Raw genomic sequence first — 20,561 nt, forward strand, 5'->3', positions numbered from 1 at the left:
GCCCTAAACAGCTTCACCTAACATAACTAGAGCTTGGTAGGCGCTCAGATTCCAGAAAAGCAGGCTGGCTATAGCTGTGAGCCATTCCTTCTGCCCGCCCAGTGCCCAAGCCCCGCCCTCGGCTCCGCCCCAACAGGCCCACCAATGATCCCGCCCCCAGGCGCTCGCGTCCCGCCCCTACGTGCCGCGGGGAGGCGGGAGGAGGAGTTGGCGCGGAGGAGGCGTGGTTGTGCGGGCGAAGGCGCGGGCGGGCGGCGCGACCCGACTTCAGCTGTGACACCCACGGCGAGCGGCCGTGGTGGCGCCCGGCGCGGGGCTCAGGACGCGCTCCGCGCGTCTCTCGCACCCGAGTTAGGCGCCGGGCTTTGCCTGGATCGACGCAGCTACTACGCCGCTAGTCCTGGTGCAGCATCGGGGGCCGAATTTCGCCGCTGCTACTGGCGCTCAGGAACAATTCTGCCTGCCGTGGGAAAGCGGCACTGAGAGTTTCCCTGGGAGAAAGAACCGGGACGCGCGCGTAGAGCCACAGGGGACAGGGAACCGACCGGGCAGAGCGGCGGAGAGGTGGGACGCGGGGATCGGAGGGCCGGGGGTGGGTCCCTGAACCCTTGCTCAGTGTCTGCGCCGGCACGCTCAGCATAGTTACCAAGTTACAGTGCTATGAGCGCTGTAGGGGCTTCGTCTTGTCTGTCTGCAGGAGCCCCGTTGTGGGGGGTGTTCGAAGTGAAGAAGTGGCTCCAGCGTTGAGGCTAGAGGAGATAGCTCTGTTCCTTTTTTAGATCCAGTGTGATAAATAACCCGAGGAAACCCCACACAGGTCAGCCCTTCTGTGTCTAGGTTTTCAGAAGTTGACCTCCCCCCCCCCCCCACACACACACCAGTTATGAACTTCCAACACTGCGAGAGTGCAAAGGGTTGATTGATTAATTTCAATAAATTTCTATGTCAATTTCTAGGTGGCCCAGCAAAAGGTAATTTTGAACACTAGCCATGGAAGATTTGATGTTTGTCTGCAGCAACTTCCTCGACCCTTAAGCCCTGTAACCTCCCGTTCTTTTGTGCCTATAAAGGCTCCCGGGTTTCTTCTCTATCCAGAGTTATTCTGTTGTGGTTGGCCATGGGGAGCACCCTGGGCTGCCATCGCTCTATCCCCAGAGATCCCTCGGACCTGTCACATAACCGCAAGTTCAGCGCTGCCTGCAACTTCAGCAACATCCTGGTGAATCAGGAGCGGCTAAATATCAACACTGCCACTGAGGAGGAACTGATGACTCTGCCTGGGGTGACACGTGCAGTGGCCCGAAGCATCGTGGAATACCGAGAATATATCGGCGGCTTCAAAAAGGTGGAAGATCTGGCACTTGTCAGTGGTGTAGGGGCCACCAAACTGGAACAGGTCAAGTTTGAGATCTGTGTGAGCAGCAAGGGTAACTCCGCACAGCACTCTCCCAGTTCCCTGAGGCGGGACCTGCTGGCTGAGCAGCAGCCTCATCACCTGACCACCACTGTGCCCCTCACTCCGCGAGTCAATATCAACACAGCCACCCTTGCTCAGCTCATGAGTGTCCGGGGCCTCAGCGAGAAGATGGCCCTCAGCATCGTGGACTACCGCAGGGAACACGGTCCTTTTCGAAGTGTTGAGGACTTGGTGAGAATGGATGGAATCAATGCAGCCTTCCTGGACAGAATAAGACACCAGGTGTTCGCAGAGAGGTCCAGGCCCCCATCAACCCACACCAATGGGGGTCTTAACTTCACCGCCAAGCCTCATCCCAGTCCCACATCTCTGAGCCTGCAGAGTGAGGACTTGGACCTGCCACCAGGGGGGCCCACGCAGATTATCTCCATGAGGCCCTCGGTGGAGGCCTTTGGAGGGATGAGGGATGGGCGACCTGTGTTTAGGTTGGCCACGTGGAATTTACAGGGCTGCTCTGTGGAGAAGGCCAATAACCCGGGGGTCCGAGAGGTGGTGTGCATGACGCTTCTGGAAAACAGGTGAGTGTAGCAAGCGCTGAGGGGGTTGGGAGTGAATGCAGCGCTGAGTGGCCTCAGCTGAGGATACACAGGAGTGGATCCTTTGGGGCACGAGAGAGGAAAGAGTGCTTAATCCCTGTTCCTGAGGTTCCAGAGCTGATTGCCCCGAGTGCTGGTCCCCTCCTAAGCGGTGGCTGTGTAGTGTTGGTTCTGCTTTGGAGAAGGTCTTTGGCTTATAGGGTTTCACAGTTTGAGCTGACTGGCGACTCAGCGTGGGAACTGAGACGGTCTTGCATGTAAGAAAAAACTGAGTTTTTTTTTTTTTTTTCTTCCAAGACAGGGTTTCTCTGTGTAAGACTGGCTGTCCTGTTATTAGCTCTGTACACCAGGCTGGCCTTGTATTTAGGGATCCACATGCCCCTGCTTCCTGAGTGCTGGGATTAAAGGCCTGTACTACCACCACCGTCATAAAAACCTGAGTTTTTTAAGATTACATTAATGGGAGGGAAAGTCATGCTTTACCATCAAATACACCTATTTGCATGGACAAAACCCATATTATTTGCAAACATATGCACTGTATTTGCCAGGGAGCTGTGAACAAAGCACATAGCACTCCTTTTCCTTGTTGAACCTGAACTTGGCTTTTTAGCGTGCTCCTCCTCCTGACCCATAGCTGGAAAAGGCCAGTTTGGGTGTGGATACTGGGCAGATGGTTCCTTCTGAACTAAAGGAGAAAAGCCTGGCAGGTCCAGCCAGTGGGAGAGGATGTTTCTAATCATCACAGAATTACTGTCTGGAGGAACTAACTCCCCACACACAGCAGAGCGATACATTGTGGCAAGAACTCCTGCTATTTGTAACATAGTGTACAGTGTAATGTCATTAGCTCCTTACTGTGTCAGAAATTCTCAGATGCTGATCTGCAGGGATCTGGGACACAGTCAGTACTGGTGGTTCCTTGCTGCCCTCCTTTGAGGAGGCTGATCTGCTTGGCAGGGTGGTGTCTTGGTGTCTGGAAGTGAGAAGTGAGCTCTCAGTGCGGAACCAGTGAATTGTAGCAGGTCATCAGGACAGATTAGCGAGGAGAAAAGCAGGTCTCAACATTTCCTTGGCACTGTCCCATGGCACATTCTTATCCCTGAGGAGAGAGGGGCCTGCAGGACGGACAGATCAGAGACCAGGAGATCACTGAGCACTCTACTCCTTGCTATGTTGTGCTGTCTGTCTGTCTGTCTGTCTGTCACCCCAACTCAGTCATTCTGCAAACTCATCTTGTTCACAGCCCTGGGAGACTCACATCAAACCTGGCTTGATGACAGTGCTCCTTCACAGCTGCTGGGACAGCCGCCAGCAGCATGGTTGCCTGATTCCTAGCAGGGGCTTTCTTAAGGTCCAGTGTAGTAAAGAGAGGGGTGAATCTAGATCTGAAGTCTCTCAGTATGGATGGCAGCATGGGCAATCCTTGTCCATTTATTTCATCAGCATGGCTCTGGACTAGTACCATCAGCCACTGCCTAACAAGCCCTGGGTGCCAGTCCGGTTTTCCCATCACTCCAGCTGTTTCTGGTGTGCTCTAGAGCTGAGAAGCACGGTGCTCTGTGTTGGTCCATCTCTGTACTTCTGAGTTTCTTTTTAAAGACCCCCCCCCCCCATTTTGGCATTCCTGGTGTGACTTTGTGTTGAGCTTTTCTGGCTTTTCTGTTACTGAGTTCCCTTTTTGGATTGTTCTGGTCATCTCTGAATTTATTTATTCCCATAACATTCAGTCTGGCCAGGAATTAAGGACCTTATTGCTTTCTAGGACATATGAATGAAGAGGGAAAGATGGGAGGATGAGACTGGATATGGGGCGGGTTGTCCCAGCTGATCAGAAGCTATTTAGGCAGATGGCCTGGCTCTGAATCAAGGATGGGGCCAGCAGGGGCTGTGTGGAGAGGAGCAGTAACAATTCTTGTTCAGTATGGGGTCCTTGGGGTTTTGTCCTGTTTTGTTCTTTGGATCTTGGAGGAATATTGAAGGTGTGTAGCTGCTGACATCAGGCAAATCCACCCAAACCCAATGACGTGTAGAAGGGGACAGTTGTAGTAAGCAGGGGGAAGGTGGCCTCTACCCCCACTGGGTTGTTACACTAGGCTACATATATGTCCTATGAGTTGGTGACTCCTTTGGTCTGATCACAATTCAGTCACTATTCTGAGGAATCCTAGCACGTGGTTTGTGTCTGGTAAAACCTAACTAATAGGCTTAAGGCCTGATCCGTGCAAAGCTGGGGTGGGAACATTTGCCTGTGTGGTTGTCCTAGGGCACCAGAAGCTGTCACACGGTCCTTGAGGGCAGGTGGCAGTGGCCGTGCTCCAAGAGCTGTGTGTTCATACTGATTCACAGAAGTTTCTCCACACTTCAGGAGTTCCCTTTGTTAACAACAGGAAGCATATGCAGTGTGAGCAAGGGTGGATGCATGCCGCTTTCCCGGTGGCCCTTATTTTCATACTGTAGGTGTACAGTGGAAGAGTGATGGAGTTTAGGGAGTGTGTGCCTGAGGGTTTTCTGATGGCTTCCGCAGCCTTCTGTTCACTCCAGTAACTCTAAAGTAGGGATGTTTGCTTTTGTTAGAGATTCTCCATCTTTAGGTGAGGAAACAAGCAGAAGGAGTTAAAGCACTTGCCTCTGAAACAGCTCATTTGGGATTCATGGGACGAGGACGGAGACCAACTGGCTTTATTATACTATGCTCCTTGCAAGCATTCTGTTTGCTTAGGCATAGCACCTATATACTACTTCTTGGTTAGGTGTCCTGTGCTGTACCAAACCAAAGGTATTTGCCAACTTCCATGCCAGTCTCAGACATTAAATCCATTATTAAGGCATTCTAAAGCAAACCCTGGGCAGTTTTGTGGAGGGACTGGCTGTCACGTAGCTTCTTTTCTGTGAGGTTTGCTCATCAACTATGTGCATTTTCTTAGAGGAAAGGTACCCCTGTATGGGAATTAGTCTTTCTTGCTCTCATATGCTGCTGATTTGATAGGTGGAGGTGTTTTGCATGTGAGCTCTAAGGTAGGACCTCTTAGAGCCGGATAATTATAGTCACCAGGAACCTTCAGGGACACCATGCTGTGGCATATGTCCATGCCCTGACGGTTACATCAGATTCACTTGCCAAACCTTGTTCTTAGGCAATGTTCTTCCTCCTTCCTTCCTTAACTCCTTATTGGTCAGGAATGAAAGAAGAATGCTTCTTCCTTGCAAAGTGCTGGCCAGCGTGAGCAGTGATCCTTTGGTGTTTGTTTATTGCTGAGTAAGCATTCTATCTTCCAGTGTCCCTTTGGTTTCTGACAATAAACGCAGGGAGAACTGATAGAGAATCTCCAAAAGAAATAAAGAGATTCAACCATCGCAGTTGCCTGGCTTCCTCACATTCTATAGCCGAAGGAAACTTCAGTGTCGAAGTAGTTAGCTTTTTAATGGTTTTAATCTTATTTCTTTCTGATTCTTCATTGGCAAATCATACGTAGATTAATGCCTGGCAACTTGTACAGTTCTGAACCCCCTCCCCCCCCAACAGGGTTTAGTCTGTCAGACTTGATTAGTGGGATCAACATAGATAGAATTCATCTTGTCATTCAGTTCATCCATTTGAAAAATAAGTATTGAATGTGCACCACATGTATAAACACAATTTAGGGATCAGCTTGGATCACCTCCATGACAGAATTAACTAAGTGCCAGTCAGTTTGTATGGCTCAGCATCAGAACAGTTTGGTTAACCCAGATTTTTTTTTTTTTCAGCTCATGTTGGGGAATTAAAAAGAAGGTAGATGAACCAAATATAATACCCAGAGGGGAAAAACCACTCAGCAATCCTCTTAAAGATGACATCTCTTTTGATAACTGTAGAAGCAGAGGCTTAGAAGGTTGAGATGGAACTCCATTGGCCTTCAGAAATACAGATGCTGCATCCAGGATTTGAAGCTATGCATTTGTCTGATAGCAAAGCCAGGACTTGGTATATATTTTACCAAATTCAGTATGTCCTTCCATGTCCTGCTTCTGAACCTCACTGACCCACAGTCTTGGGTCAAGCTTCGGGGCCTTGTAAGAAGGGTGGCTTCACCCAAATCCCTGAAACTCTCTCAGCCCCAGAAGGCCTCTGTGCCTTTCCTGTTTTTGTTCCTGGAAAGGCTGGGGTAGTAGCCAGATATGTGGAGCAAATTCAGAGGACGTCAAGGCCTCTCTTCTTGGCCCTAACTGTAAGTTTGAGACCTTGGGCTCCACTCCAAGGTGGAGTTCCGGTTTTCAGAGCCAAGGAATTCTGGGTCATTTCCAGACAGAGAGGTGGTCGGCACGGAGACTGTTGTGGCTTTGTAAGAGAAGGTGGAGGCGAGTAAAGGGAGGTCTTGGTGTGTGCAGAAAGGACAGGAGTTGTGTTTGTTTTTCAAGGAGGTTGAGTTACTATAGGGTCTAATGTCAAGGTCCTGTGGAGCTTTGATACTGTTGATTTTTCCAGGTGATTAAACATTCAATCAGGCATTTCTTCTGCTTTCTCTGGATAGCAGGCTGTTTCAGGCAAAGCCGCTGCTGCTTTGATGGAACTTCCCTTCTGGATAGAGAGATAAGCATGTCAGCACTCAGGTACCTAATTGCAGGTGGGTGCGAAAGCTGAGGCTCATGGAGAGGAGGCAGAGAGATGCTTGTTTAGCTAAACAGAGGTCAGAGAAGGTCTCCTCCAGGTGCTGGTGGATGGCAAGGAGCCAGGCATGGAAAATATAGGGGTAGAGGTAGAAGCTAGTGAGATGAATTCTTGAGTTGTCACGGCTGCTGGGGCTGAATGGGTTGCATCCTGGGACTTGTAAAGAGGCCATTGTTGCTTGAGATGTTGTGAGTGACTGGGGAGATGAAGTGGGTGGAAATGAAGGACCTACTTTGAGGTAAAAACCAAAGGGATTTTTTTCTGTGTCTGGGATGATGTGAGGATTAGGTGGTGACTTGTTTGAAACACTTCAAAATTCCTAGAAGACAGGCTCAGAGGCATTTCAGAAGTTTTGGGGCCAACTGGCATGCTTCTGCACCGTGTGAACATGTGCATAACTCTCTGAACTCATTGCTCTGCCCTGTGCATGCTGTATTCTGGACAAGGAGTAGGGTTGTGCTTACCCACAGCAGCTTGAGGCTACAGCCTGTTCTTTGGCCCAGAGTGGCATCTGGCAAGGTCCTGTACTCCATTAGCACCAATGATATGTAGATCAAAGTCGTGCTTAGGGATCGTAGGTAACTTTTCATCCGAACATATTTACATTAGTTTGTTTCCTTGTTGATTAAATACCTACTCTGTGCTTATTCCTCACTGAGATCACTGTGCAGAGACCTGCCCTGTGTTGAGAAAACTGACAATCTTGAAAGAATATAGGAATCCGACAGGTAGTTAGCTACCAAGGCAATGCACAATGTGAGGGAGGAAGTGAGTATTGCTGAGAGGCCAGAGAGCACAGCGACTCTGTACCAGCCGGCCTGGTTCCGCAGAGTATGTGGAAACCTCAGCCTTCGGGGAGAGTGAAGACCGACCTTGGGAACAAGTTCACTGGGAGGGAGCACTTGACAGGGAGAGATGTGGCAACAGTTGGGGCTATTAATTAGCAGCCCCTCTACTCCAGCTTCAAATGTATCATACTTAGAAACACAAAAGGTTTCTTCTAGAATAGCTTACAAATAATTGACATGAGAAGTAACTGCCTTTATCTTTGAGCCTTGCTTGGTGGCATACCTTTAATTCCAGCACTGGCGAAGCAGAGGCAGGTGAATCTCTTTGAGTTCAAGGCCAGCCTGGTTTACATGAGCAAGATCCAGGACATCCAGGCCTACATAGAGAGACCCTGTCTTAAACACACACACACACACATACACACACACACACACGTCTTAATCCATAATTCCTCAATAATCATTGCTAGTAGCAAATAAAAGGAGGCATTTCACTAAAATGCCCTTTGCTCAGCAAAGATACCTGGTCTGTATGCTATATAGCCAGCAAGGTGGGATCCTATCTTGGTAATCCTTCCCATCAGAACGCTGAGGAGATGCTACAAAAATGCCGGGTGAAAGCTTTCTGGCCTTACTCCATATGATTGCACACAGACCTTATTTTGGGTCACAGTTATTTATTGTAGTGTTGTAATTGATAGCTGCCACACACATGGATCTTGGTGGCTAGGAGCCTGTGGAGGGTATCCTGAAGCAAACATGTCATATAAAAGAAGTCTGGAGTCCTTCCAAAGCCCCATCTAAAGAAACCCTGTATGTTTTTTTTTTCTTTTTTTCTTTTTTCTTTTTGGCTATAGTTCTCCAACTGATGTTGATTTGTGCGTATTCCCAACCAGCCCTTGTTTCCTGAAGATTCTATTTTGGTCCAGCCATTACCTGATTAAGCTGTTAGGCCTGGCCTTTGATTGCAAGGCTGCCCTAAAGTCCTGAAATGGAGCGTTTCACCAGGGGAATGATGCCCTGCCTGTCTGTATCTCCTGCATCCTGCTCTGGTTAGAATCTGCAGTCTTCTTTGCTGATTGAACTCTGGAGGGTCAGTCACATTAGTACTTTCTCAATCCAGGCTAAAAGCATGGGATCTAAGGGAGAGGTTTAAGGGAGATTGTTTTCTAAAATACTGATTCAGTAACTGGTTCAAAGAAAACCTCTCCTAAAGCTGCTTGAGCAAATTAGTCTGACTTACATGTAAAAAAAAAAAAAAAACAAAAAAAACAAAAAACAAAAAACCCTTTTAAAGAATTAAGTTGTTTTTTGTTTTTTGTTTTTTTAATAAAATAACCAGTTTCATCATGGTGGTATCCCGAGTGGGTAACGTGCATGCTAACAGTCATCCCCTTCCCGCTCCCTGCCATTACTCTCTTGTCTTCCCACTGCTGTCTCCATTTCTCTTCCCAAACTGTTCTGTTCTACAGCGTCACTTCGCTAACAGCAATCTGGATCCCACATTTGAGAGGAAATATGTTTGTCTTTATGCGTTGGTTCATTTCTTTTGATCTCCATCTCCATCCATTCCCCCCCCCCCCTGCAAATGACACAATTTCCCTTTCTGTTATTTTAAGTAAAAAAAAAAAGTAAAACAGTGCTCTGTGGTCTGAAAGCACCGATGACTGGCTGTGCTGTGTTGGCTGTGCTGGCCTGAAGCTGTGGACTCCCTTTCCTCTTCTCGTTTCTCTGTAGGAGCCTTCACAGCTGCAGATCCTGGTGTCCCTCTGCCATTTGTTCTGTTAACGCAATGATCTTAAACCATAAAGTCTCACTCTGAACAGCACACTATTCCACACCTGTCTCCCCATAGGGCCTGGAGCTTTTATGCCTGTTTGGTAGCAGTGCGTCTGCTGAGACCAGAAACTGATAATTAACACTGGACTTGCTGTGGCTGAGGCGTGAGCCTAGCCCTTGTCACCTGTGGCCATCCTTATCCCTGTCTAATGGACAGAAAAGGGATTGCTCAGCTAAGCCTAGACCTCTGCCAGGGTCACATGGCTTTTAAGTAGTGGGGTCTGAATTACAGTCGCAGCAGTTGGTGAGAAAGTACCTGTCAGTTCACTAATCCTCCTTGTGGACTACCCGCTGCTCTGCTGCTCATTCTGCTCGGAGCTCTTTCAGCTCAGCATGTGGATGCTCAGCAAAGCCATCATGCATGTGAGTGCATGTGTTTGCTCTGGCCTTGGCTTCTTCAAAGTGGAACAAGGATATTTGCAAAGCAAAATGGGTGTAAGATACTGTATATATATATATTTTTATGACTTTTGAGCCTTTTATATTTATTTATCTTGCCCATACCTTTTTTTTTTTTTTTTTTGACAGCAGTTTCTTCCATAATCTGTTTTTGTAGGATCTTTCCAAACATTCGTCTTCATTTTCTTAGGAACAACTTCTCTTCCTGTTCATGCTTCTTGTTTGTGAGTTGGTGTCATATTTTAGGGGTAGTAGTAGTGTGTGCAACCGGCATTAACAGTCTCGGGACAGATACAGTTGGCTCCCGGCAAGCACAGGACGCCCATAAGCATGGTTGATCCACTCAGGAATGTTCGATGTACTATGGGCTTCCCAAGTCTGCATCAACAGAGGAAGGGCCCAGTGTGGTGGGTCTCTTGAATTGAAGTTGCTGGGAAAAACAAACAAACAAACAAAATCAATCATCTTTGGTGTGTGTAAAATCACTAGTACGTGTAGATGAATCTCAAAATACACAAGCCAGATATAGTGGCACATGCCTGTCATTCTAGAATTTGGAAGGCAGAGGCAAGAGAATGTGAATTTGAGGTACAGCCCCATCTCAAAGAAAACAAAATAAAACAAAACCCCAATCAAATAGAAACAAAACAAAATAAACCTTGGTACTTGTGCCCAAGAAAGTGTTGCAGGGTGTGGAGAGTGGTGACTCCTAGCAGGAACTGAAGGTGTCAGCACTCATCATTCTCCCTCTAAGGGTGACTCAAAAGATGTGGCTGGATGTAAACTCACAAGGTGATCACATTAGTGTATCGGTTCCCCCTACATTATTCATTTCCGCTCTCAGAAAGGTAAATAGCAATGGACTTTCATTTTGTTTTTATTTTATTTTTCTTTGACATAGGACATGTATGGATCAATAGACTTTAAAACAGAGGTTCTCAGTGGGTCTCGACCCCCTGAGGTTGAACAACCCTTTCACAGGGGCCACACGTCAGATATCTGGTATATCAGATATTTACATTACGATTCATAACAGTAGCAAAATTACAGTTATGAAATAGCAATTAAATAATTTTATGGTTGGGAGATTCATAAAGGGGTCACAGCATCAAGAACGTGGACAACCACTGTTTTAGAATTTTCTGCTTGTGTAACCTGTGAATTACTCTGGGGATAAGTGTTTGAGAAAGAAGGCTGCATTTCATGTCTTATAAAGCATTTTCCTAAGTTTTAAAGTTTTCACAGTCTTTTTAAATTGTTCTGAATGAAATTTTAAATTTTGGTTTTTTAAATTTTTTTTTAATGTAGAATATGTATGAGATCTCCCAGTGGGAACATTTTAGTGTGTGTGAACTGCACTGAACACAGTCAAACAGCAGGCAAAGTGGTGATGATCTTGTATTATGGTAGTTTTGATGATTCCACATTTAATAATAAAAATATAAGCCGTTATCAGATACTGCTAGTTTTGACGTAGAAGAATTTCTAACTCTAGGGTAAACTTAACTGAGGAGCATGTAAGATGATGGCTCAAAGTGTCACTTATCTATGAAAAGGGAGACTTTACTTGAAAAGAGAAAGACAAATCAAGGCACAGAAATAACCTGGAGGATAAATGGGAGGCAAGAGTGGAAGACTGTCTTAATAAATTTCACATATAGTATTATTTATTTATTTAGTCGTTTGAAACAGGGTCTCGTGTAGTCCTGGCTCGTCTAGAACTTTCTATTTAGATCTGGCTTCAAATTCAGAGATCTGCCCGCTTCTATCTTCTGACTGCTGGAATTAGAGTCATGTGCCACCACACCTGGCTCAGATACAGTGTTTGTGTTCATCAAAATCACTGTCTTAGGCCAGGAGTGTGGTGAAGTATGGAGTCTGAGGCAGGATTGTGTCCAGGAATTCTGAGTGCCATGCTGAGACCCTGTTGTATCTTTTTTTTTTTTTTTTGGTTTTTCGAGACAGGGTTTTTCTGTGTAGCCCTGGCTGTCCTGGCACTCATTTTGTAGACCAGGCTGGCCTCGAACTCAGAAATTCGCCTGCCTCTGCCTCCCGAGTGCTGGGATTAAAGGCGTGCGCCACCACGCCCGGCTCGCTGTTGTATCTTAAGGCCAGCCTTTCTCAAATAGTAAAAATCAAAACAGAAAGAGAAGGAAGGAAAGAAGGAGGCCTGAAGGGTGTCTGGGTGATTCTTTAATTAGTCAATTCTGTTGGTAGGAGTTGAATACTTAGATGTATACATTTCTTCTAAATTGTAGAAATCCCTTCTATTCTGAAGTTTTATTCACTAGGAAGGAAAGTGACCGCTATTTTCTGCCAAGTACCTGGAATTCTGAGAAAGAGGAATAATCATTTCTGTAGATAGGGTGTGTATTAGTCAAGAAGGTTGCCTTAATAGTCTACTGAGGACTAAGTGGCCCAAACAACTGGAATTCCTTTTCTCATTGCTGGGGCAAGAGACTACTACAGGTGATTTAACACTAGTCTTTGTTTTATGTTTTCCTGAGGTTTGGTCTCTGCCTGGTAGCTAACCTTCATCTTCTATTGTTTCTGCATGGCCCTTCTACCTATTCAAATCCAAATTTCCTCTCCTTGTGAGGACACAAGCCATATTGGATGGAGGGATATTTCATTTTGTAGATTCTGAGGTACTATGGGTTGGGGCTTAGCTGGTGAAATTTGAGGGGACACCATCATTCAGTGTGTAAGAAGACAATTTAGGAAGAATTGACTAATGTGTCTTTCTTGACCATTTGTGAGGAAGATACATCTCTGAAGTTTTCTGCTGAGGTAATTTCAGAATATCCAGTGCAGAGCTTAAAACTGACATCCAATTCATGGGGTGACACTGGGGTGACAGCATTCTTATGAGCCACCGTAGGCTTGGCCTAGCTTTTTGGGAGCTGTGGTTAGGTTCCCCTGCACTGCCCTTCAGAGGTGCTGGTGTAGGCACCCTGCTGGAAAAACCTGCATTGCCCTGAAGCCTTGTGGTCCACCTCCACTCCCAGGCAACATCCTCCAGTCTGCTGACTTGGTGCTTGCCCTTAGCTCCAGATAATATTGATGCTTGAGCTTGGCAGAGCTCAGATCCTAACTTCAGGTAGGGATTTAGTGTCTGTCTGCTGTTTAGAACTTTGTGTCCTTTAGACCTGCAGTGAGAAGGTGAGTCCAGAGTGCCTGTCATAGAGCCAACGCAAGCCAAGCTTTCTCTGACTTTTGTTATTAAGTGCCCAGTTATGGACTCTCATCCATATCTCCCCCACCATAGCAGGTCCTGCACTGCGATTGCATGCGGATGCCATCCACCCTCCTAGACTGAAGGTTTTACAAGGGTAGGAGCTGGGTTCTGAATCATAGTTTTGGCACAGCAGCACTAGAAAATTCATAGCAAGAATATGTTAGTCATATTTATTATTTAATTTGATTCAAGTGCTATTGTAAGCATTTTATATTCATTCTCACACCAGCGAGTGACTACGGATGTCCACTATACACGTGAGGACTTCCTTGAAGAATGTAAGCACGCTTGCAGAAGTTACTCGGCTGCTGAGGAGGGAGCAGGCTCTGGCTCCTTTATAGATTAGAGAATCTGAAAATGACGAGAGACCACATCAGGCCCAGGACGGGACAGTTCTATACCCAGAGAGGCTGTAGAGACAGCATGAGTTGTGGGAAGGGACCACGTGTCTTTGAGAGAGCTCAAGGTGGTTGTCATTCCACTGGGTGCCAGGAAGTCACCCAGTCTGTCACAGGCCAGCAGTGCTGGGCTGTATGGCAGCTGGGTTTGTTTTGAAATTGAAATAAATTTTTCACCTCATGCAGCTCACTGCAGTAAAGTGACGGTTAGTAGTTTTTTTTTTTTATTATATTCGAAATATTTTGCTATAGTCACAGGTGAGAGTTGTACAACTGTCACCCATGGAATTTCAGAACATGTGCATCAGTTCATATGTATTAGCCATCACTTCCCATTGCCTGTCCTTTCTTCTCCTGGGTACTTGGCTGTTTGAACTGGACTCCTTGTACTTCGCATGTTTCAAGGTTCATCTACGTTGTAACATGTGTTCTATTTTTTTTTCCTGGGAGCTGAGTAGTAAATTTCACTATATTGATGGATACTAGTTTTTTCCAACCTTTAGGCTCTGATGAATAATATCGACTTGACTATAGATGAAGACATTTCTATATGGAAGGTATTTTCACTGCTCTTCACGATATTCAGAGAGTCAGGTTGCTGGGTCCTAGTTAAATCTATGTTTAACATTCTGAAGAACTGCCAGGCTGTTTTCTCGAGCAGCTGAGTGATTTCCCATTTCTGTCAGCAGTACATGAGGGCTCAGGTTTTCCAAATGCCTGTCAACACTTATTATTGTCTTTTGGTCTTTGACCATAGCCATCCTATTGGCTATGGTATAGTGTTATCAGGGTTTGGATTCCATCCCCCCACTTGCCAGTGATGCTTAGCATCTTCCCATGTGTTTCTGGCTATTTACTTCTCTTTGGAGAAATATCTAGGTGTAGGCCTTGGGTTAGGTTATTTTCAAAGTTATTGCTAAGCTGAAAAAAATGAAGAGACTGCTGACTGCTTGTCTTCCCCTCTTTCTTACCAGTTAGTCATGGAGTCATTGTACCAGGACATAATCTGGGATGATTTCTTTGTAATGGGAGAAAGTACTCAACATGGTATCCAAACAAAACTCCATCTGGGAAGACCTTGGCACCTTCCTCTTGGCATGCTCCATGATTCTGGCTAGAGCAGTACATCTGAGCAGAGCTATTAGCAGAGTCCTTCAGAGGTACTGAATGTCCTCCAACTTCACATTTAAGTTATGTGTTTTGGATAGAAGTTCAATGTACTTATCTGAAACTGGAATATAATGCACGGTGTGCCAGGGTGTGTGGTGAGAGGTGAACTTTGGGAATCTCACTTCAGTGTCTATAGTTCACAGGCCCCCAGGTTGGAACAGCGCCTGCTACAGGATACTGGCAAAGCCATCGCACACAGATGAAATTACATGCAACGTGTTTATTTCCTGATTCCTCTGAGCCCCAGCTGTGACCCACTGAGTTATACCCTTCACTCCATGGGACTCTGCAATGAGCCCACCCGCGCAGGCTCCACTTCACTTTGCTTTTGTGTTTAACATGATGTTTCTCTGTCATGCGCCTCCTATCCACTCACAGTGTAAAGAGGTACTTAAATGTTCTTAGCCATACCGCTGGGAATTATGAAACTGTTAATTCACAAAAGAACCTTCTGAATTCTGAAGATTTACAGCTAGTGACTGCTTCTGAAGGCCTTGCACTCAGAGGCAGTTACCTCACGCTCTGCATGTACCACGTGTACATGATGCACATACCACATGTACCTAGCCCCACTCCTGTCTTCCATGGAGGTCTGTCGTAGCGTTTAATTGTCCTGTTATCACAGTGATCTCCCTAAATGCACATCCTTTCTGCATTAGCCTGTCTTCTGCAGTGGTAACAGGACACCTTAAACTGGGTGATTTATCTGAGTCCAAATCTGTTTTGCTCGTGTCTCTAGAGGCTGGGAGGTGCCCAAGAACAGAGTGCCAGCAGCCAATGAGGACCTCAGGGCTGCATTATCTCCACGGTGGAACATTGAAAGACAAGAGACTGGAGAGGGCCAAACTTGCTTTTGAAGAGATGGCTCAGGGGTTAGGAGCATGTTTTTTCAAACTTACTGTTAAGCTGGGGAAAAAAAAAGATGGTGTTTTTCTTCCCTTCTTTCTTGCTACTTAGTCATGGAGTCATTGCACCTGGACGTAGTTTGGAATGCTTTCTTTGTGGTGGAAAAAGGTGCTCAACTTCCTACCAAATGGAACTTCCATGTGAGGAAATGCAGGGGACCTGAGTGTAGTTCCTACGACTCACGTCAGCTAGCTCATAATCACCTGTAACTGGAGCCCTAGAGGGTCCAGCAACTACCACAATCGCAATACACATTAAAAACCAAATCAAAACAAACCTGCCCTTCTGATAACCACTACGTTCCCACAGTAAGGAGTAGTCCATTGTGGGGACAGAGCTTTCTGGGCTAATCACCTGTCACTTGAGCCAACACCTTTCTTTCACTGAGTGTGAAGTGTAGGACCTTGGGGAACACATTCAAACCATACCATTTTATTTGTAATTCAAGACCAGTTTTCTAAAAGCCTCCTCATTGGAAACAAAGGCCAGTTGATCAGAGCCTGGAAGTTCTCTCATACCATCGGAGGCCTCGGTTCTGACTAGTTCCAGTTTCTCTCCTATGCTGATCTGATCTCAGTCACTATACTTAATTTTACCCTTCCTCATGCCTTACATATTTCCAAAGTTCTAATTTTAATTTTGTGTGTATGTGTGTGGTGTATGTACTTGCTGGTATAGGTGTGTGCGCATATGTGCTTGTGGAAGCCAGAGATGGACATTGGCATCTTTCCTTGGTTGCCCTCTACCTTTGTCTATTTAGACAAGGTCTCTCACCTAAAATGTAACTCACTGATTCTGCTAGGCCAGGCTGCCCAGGGAGCTTCATGGGGCTGCCTATCTCTGCTCCTCCTCTCAGTACCGTGGTTACAGGTGTGCACCTCCAGGCTCAGCTTTTTACATGGGTGATGGAGGTTTGAACTCTTGTCTGCCTGGCAGGAACTTTTCGACTGAGCTGTCTTTCCAGCCTCTCATGATTGTATCTTTAAGGAATAAATGATTTAATTTATTAAAGAATAAATTAGTTAGAATAAATGTGTCTGTACTCTAAACCTTAGATTTTCCAGGTATATTTTTGTATAAGTAGATATACAGATATGAATGGACCTAGCAGAAAAACCAAAATATGTGCTGCTGGCATAAAAGCAAACAGATAAAAAAAAAATGAGTCTAAATTACAAATACTTAAATTTTATCCCAATTTGATTTGTGCAAAATAAATCTAGCAATAAGTCAGACTTTATTCCAGGTCAAACTTGAGATAAGCAACCTTGAAATCATCTTTCCTAGTTCAAATAGGGCCAGTTAATGGAGTCTTACTTTTATAAGCCTGTTTTGCATCTCATGTGTCCCTAGGTTTGTCTGTGTCTGACCACAGACATATGTTTGTATATGTCTCCACCCACAGAGTGTCTGGCTGCGTGACAGCTATAAGTATGTCCATCTTTAGAAATAGATCTTTATCTTTAGTGCTAATTACGTCTCGGCTTCCTTCACGTTGTCAGGGAGTAAGTGTACTGGGAGAACCCATGTGCAGTTGGCAGGATGCTGCCTTCTGACTAATTGTTTGCAAGTTCTCTCCTGCAGTTCACTTTACAAGCCCAGTGGCATTCAGTGTCTGATTTACTATCAGTGCAACAGATGGAAGCAGATTGTTTCTTGCTGTCCAGTGGCCTGGTGGCTGCTGGAGCCATGAACCTTGACCTTATTTTTATTATTTTTCATAGTTCAAGGCCAGACTGTGCAGCACAGCTTTCTTTTTTTTCTTTTTCTTTCCTTTTTTTTTTTTCTTTTTGTTTTTGTAGAACACTTCATTTTCTGTATGAAACTTTCAAAACATATGAAAGATGCTTGGACTTGCACTCTTGAGGTCAGGGTGCCGTCTACCTTTGAATTCCTTCAGAGCTTGAGAAATCACCTTCCTAATGAGACTTGATGGATAGCAGTGCTCACCACCCTCGGATGAAGCTGTCGGTGGAGGCTCCTTTGCCCAGCACAGTGTATCCCTGCTGATCTCACATTGAGGCACAGTGACACTTACCCAAAAGCACAGGGAATATGAAGAGCTCCTTCTGGCTGTGGGGACAGTTGACTCAGAATCTAGGTCTTGGACAGACAGCAGAGACCTTGTGGCTGGTGGCAGGGAGTGATGGTGCTCAGGGCTGCTGCCTGCAGGACTTCTCCAAGAGGCCTGTGCCTCTTTCAACCAGCCAGTGCTGTTTCCTGTTTCCTGCAGCTACGACTCTTGGTGGATGTACCCTGACCCTCAGGACCTGCACTATGCATCTATTTATTTACAGGTATTAGGGAGAGAACCCCAGGGTCTTCCCTGTGCCAGGCAAGCACTCTTCCACAGAGCTATAGCTCCAGATCCTGAACAGTGCTTTTAAAATGCCTTTTAGTCAAGGACAACTTTCCTTAAATGAACTCTTCCATGGCAGCAGTTTCCAACCTGTGGGTTGAGGCCCCTTTGGGAATCAAATGATCTTTTTACAGGGGTCACATATCAGGTATCAAACATATCAGATATTTACATTACGATTCATAACAGTAGCCAAGTTACAGTTATGAAGTAGCCACAAAAATAATTTTATGGTGGTGGGAGGGTGTCACAACAGGAGGAACTGTATTAACGAGTCACAGCATTAGGAAGGTTGAGAACCAGGGTCTTATGGGCAAGCATAATACTCTGGTAAAAGATGAGCTGCTCTGGGCTAGAGCTCAGGGAATATGTGGGGGCTGGGAGGATCACTGTGCAGAGAAGCACAGGTGAACTCCTGTGTAGACATTTTTTTATCATCTAGTTCAATGTCAGTCTGTCTCCCTGCTCCTGTTTCTAGGCTCTGTTCACTGCCAGCAGCCTGGGGATGGTCATGGGACTGTTTGCTGCTGGTTCATCAGTTTGTTTTCATGGCCTTCAGAGTGCTATTAATGTCCTCCGTGTTGGCCTTTGTAGGATGATTGCTTTCCCAAGCACGGATGCTTGGAAAATGCTTTCTTGCGTGTAGACCCTGAACAGGTGGGGCCACTTGCACCTGAGGTTACAGTCTTCTTTAAAATACAGTTCCATTGTCAGGGTTTGTTTGTTTGTTTGTTTCTTAAATACTAATAATACTGAACTAATCGGTAGGGGCTACGATAGCCCTGTAAGGGAAGAGGGCTGTGCACTCATGGCAGGCTCTCTCTTGGCCTCAGTTCTATCAGCTTTGATTAAAAAAAAAATTACTTTTCATATTGAGGTGATTGTAGATTCACATTCTATTGATATTTTTGGGGAAGCTCATTGTTTGTGGTGGGACTGGCTCATGGTTTATAATATATTTAATGAATCTTTGGTCTCTATTCACTAGATACCACAAACTCCCTTCTCTATATGTGAAAACCAAACGTTCTCTAGAAATCTTCACGTGAATGTTCCCTAGGGCAGAATAGGTCCATGCCCGTGCTATGAACGCACTTTAGAGTCATAAGGAGTGGCATGGGGGCTCTACCATTGCTGGAATGATTTTCCCTGACGACAGGAGAAGTTAAGGCAGTCGCATGCAAGAAGAAACCCAGTGTAGAGGTTTTGGGGCCTCAACTGGGCAGAGGAGGAGGTGTCAGAGGAGACATACTGAAAAGAGGTGACTGCTGTATCTCTGTGACATTGAAGGGAACCCATGGGCAGCCTCTTACAGGGAGCTCCAGGAGGCAATGGCAATAGGCTCCTATGCTTTTGAGACATACGTTTGTGACAAAGATAGAGCTGGAGAATGAGGCAAGGCCCAGAGTACCCTCAGCTATCCCTGCCCCTCACTGGTACTTACTGAATAGAGGAGGAACTAAGAACTACTGGTCTACCTTGCTGAGGATGAGGCTTGGCTTGAGAAGGGATGTAAGAAGGCAAGGGAACTATGCAAAGGCCTGAGGGGGAAAAGCCTCCGAGGAAAACTGATGCAAGGCCTTCCAGATTTTGTGAGAGGGAGTGTAAAGTCACTTGGAGCATAGTGGGTATTTGAGGAAACGCCTGAAGCTAATCTTCTCCCTCTGGGAAAGGGCAGGAGTTTAGAAGAAGGGCAGGATTTCTTATCTCTGCTGCCTTTTACAGTAGGAAAGATTAACTTATGGAGGCCTACTGGATGTCTGAGCAAAATTACCTCAGTTCAGATGCTGAGCCGCCTCTTTTGTAGTCATTAACAGCTGAGTATTTATAGTGTTTTAAACACTAAAGACTTAGTGTTTGTAAGCCTCTGTCGGGATTATAAAAACAGAAGTATATTTGGAATAACGTTTTTATTGTTTTGTGTGTAGAGGAACACCTAAAATTTAAGATACTGTATATGACATTGAATCATGTTAATTTGATATGTGTTTTGTTCTTTTTGTAAATATGATTCTAACTAAATTTCTAGTACCAAAATAACGAAATGTATCATTGTCAATGAGGAAAAGGCTGCTAGGGAGATGGCGTATGGTACAATATTGTACATGTTAAAAAATAGTGCCGCCTGGCCCAGCATAGCTCTTAGGTACTTTGGATGTCTTTGATGGGAGGAAACAAAAGTTTGAGCATAATTTAACATGCTTTGACTTAAACTGTTATTGCATGTCATTATAGAAAGAAAGTGTGTCAGGAACGGGGTTAGGGTTGAGAACAGGGGTCAGGTGCTTATGGGCATGAGGAAGGTTAGGCGATGACTGTGATAAAGGTCACACCACTGTCACTGTGCATTGCAGAGGTGGGTCGTCTGCTATAGAAAGTTATTGCTGTCTGCTTTAATGGTGTCTAATACAAGTTAGCAGCTCTCCTGTCTCCTTGTTTGACTAGTCTTTTCAACAGGCGCTGAGCGTAAAATAAGTCATTTTAGTCCTCAGGGCTCATCTTTATGAAAACAAGATGAGGTTGTGTCAACTCATGGAATTAATGGCAAAGCATTTGGCACATTCCTGGTTCATGGTCATTATCCACCGCCATTGCCGTATTCCTCCCTGTCATAAGGCCTTACTATCTAGTACAGGCTTTATGCAGAGCTTTACCTGTCTACATGCTACCATCAGAGTAGGGCCTCCAAAATGAAACCCCCACTCTTCCTGAGAGTATTGCTTTAGGAAGGACCTCATATGCCATGTGTGTGTGTGTGCACGTGCTTGTGCATGTGTGTTCCAGGTGCTCTGCTGACGAG

At 45.6% G+C, this 20,561-nt stretch overlaps 1 protein-coding gene across 1 annotated transcript in view; it reads left to right on the forward strand.

The window, feature by feature from the left end:
* Positions 1 to 240: 240 nt before the first annotated feature.
* Eepd1 (endonuclease/exonuclease/phosphatase family domain containing 1) overlaps positions 241 to 20,561 on the forward strand; it is a 116,329-nt gene continuing 96,008 nt past the window's right edge. The window contains exons 1-2 of the mRNA XM_021172058.2: positions 241 to 564; positions 957 to 1,995. Coding sequence (XP_021027717.1) covers positions 1,118 to 1,995 — 878 coding nt within the window. The 5' untranslated portion in view covers positions 241 to 564; positions 957 to 1,117. The remainder of the gene's footprint in view (positions 565 to 956; positions 1,996 to 20,561) is intronic.

This window comes from Mus caroli, unplaced genomic scaffold (assembly GCF_978045245.1).
Source record: "Mus caroli unplaced genomic scaffold, Mus_caroli_1 scaffold_11, whole genome shotgun sequence".
Classification (NCBI taxonomy): Eukaryota; Metazoa; Chordata; class Mammalia; order Rodentia; family Muridae; genus Mus; species Mus caroli.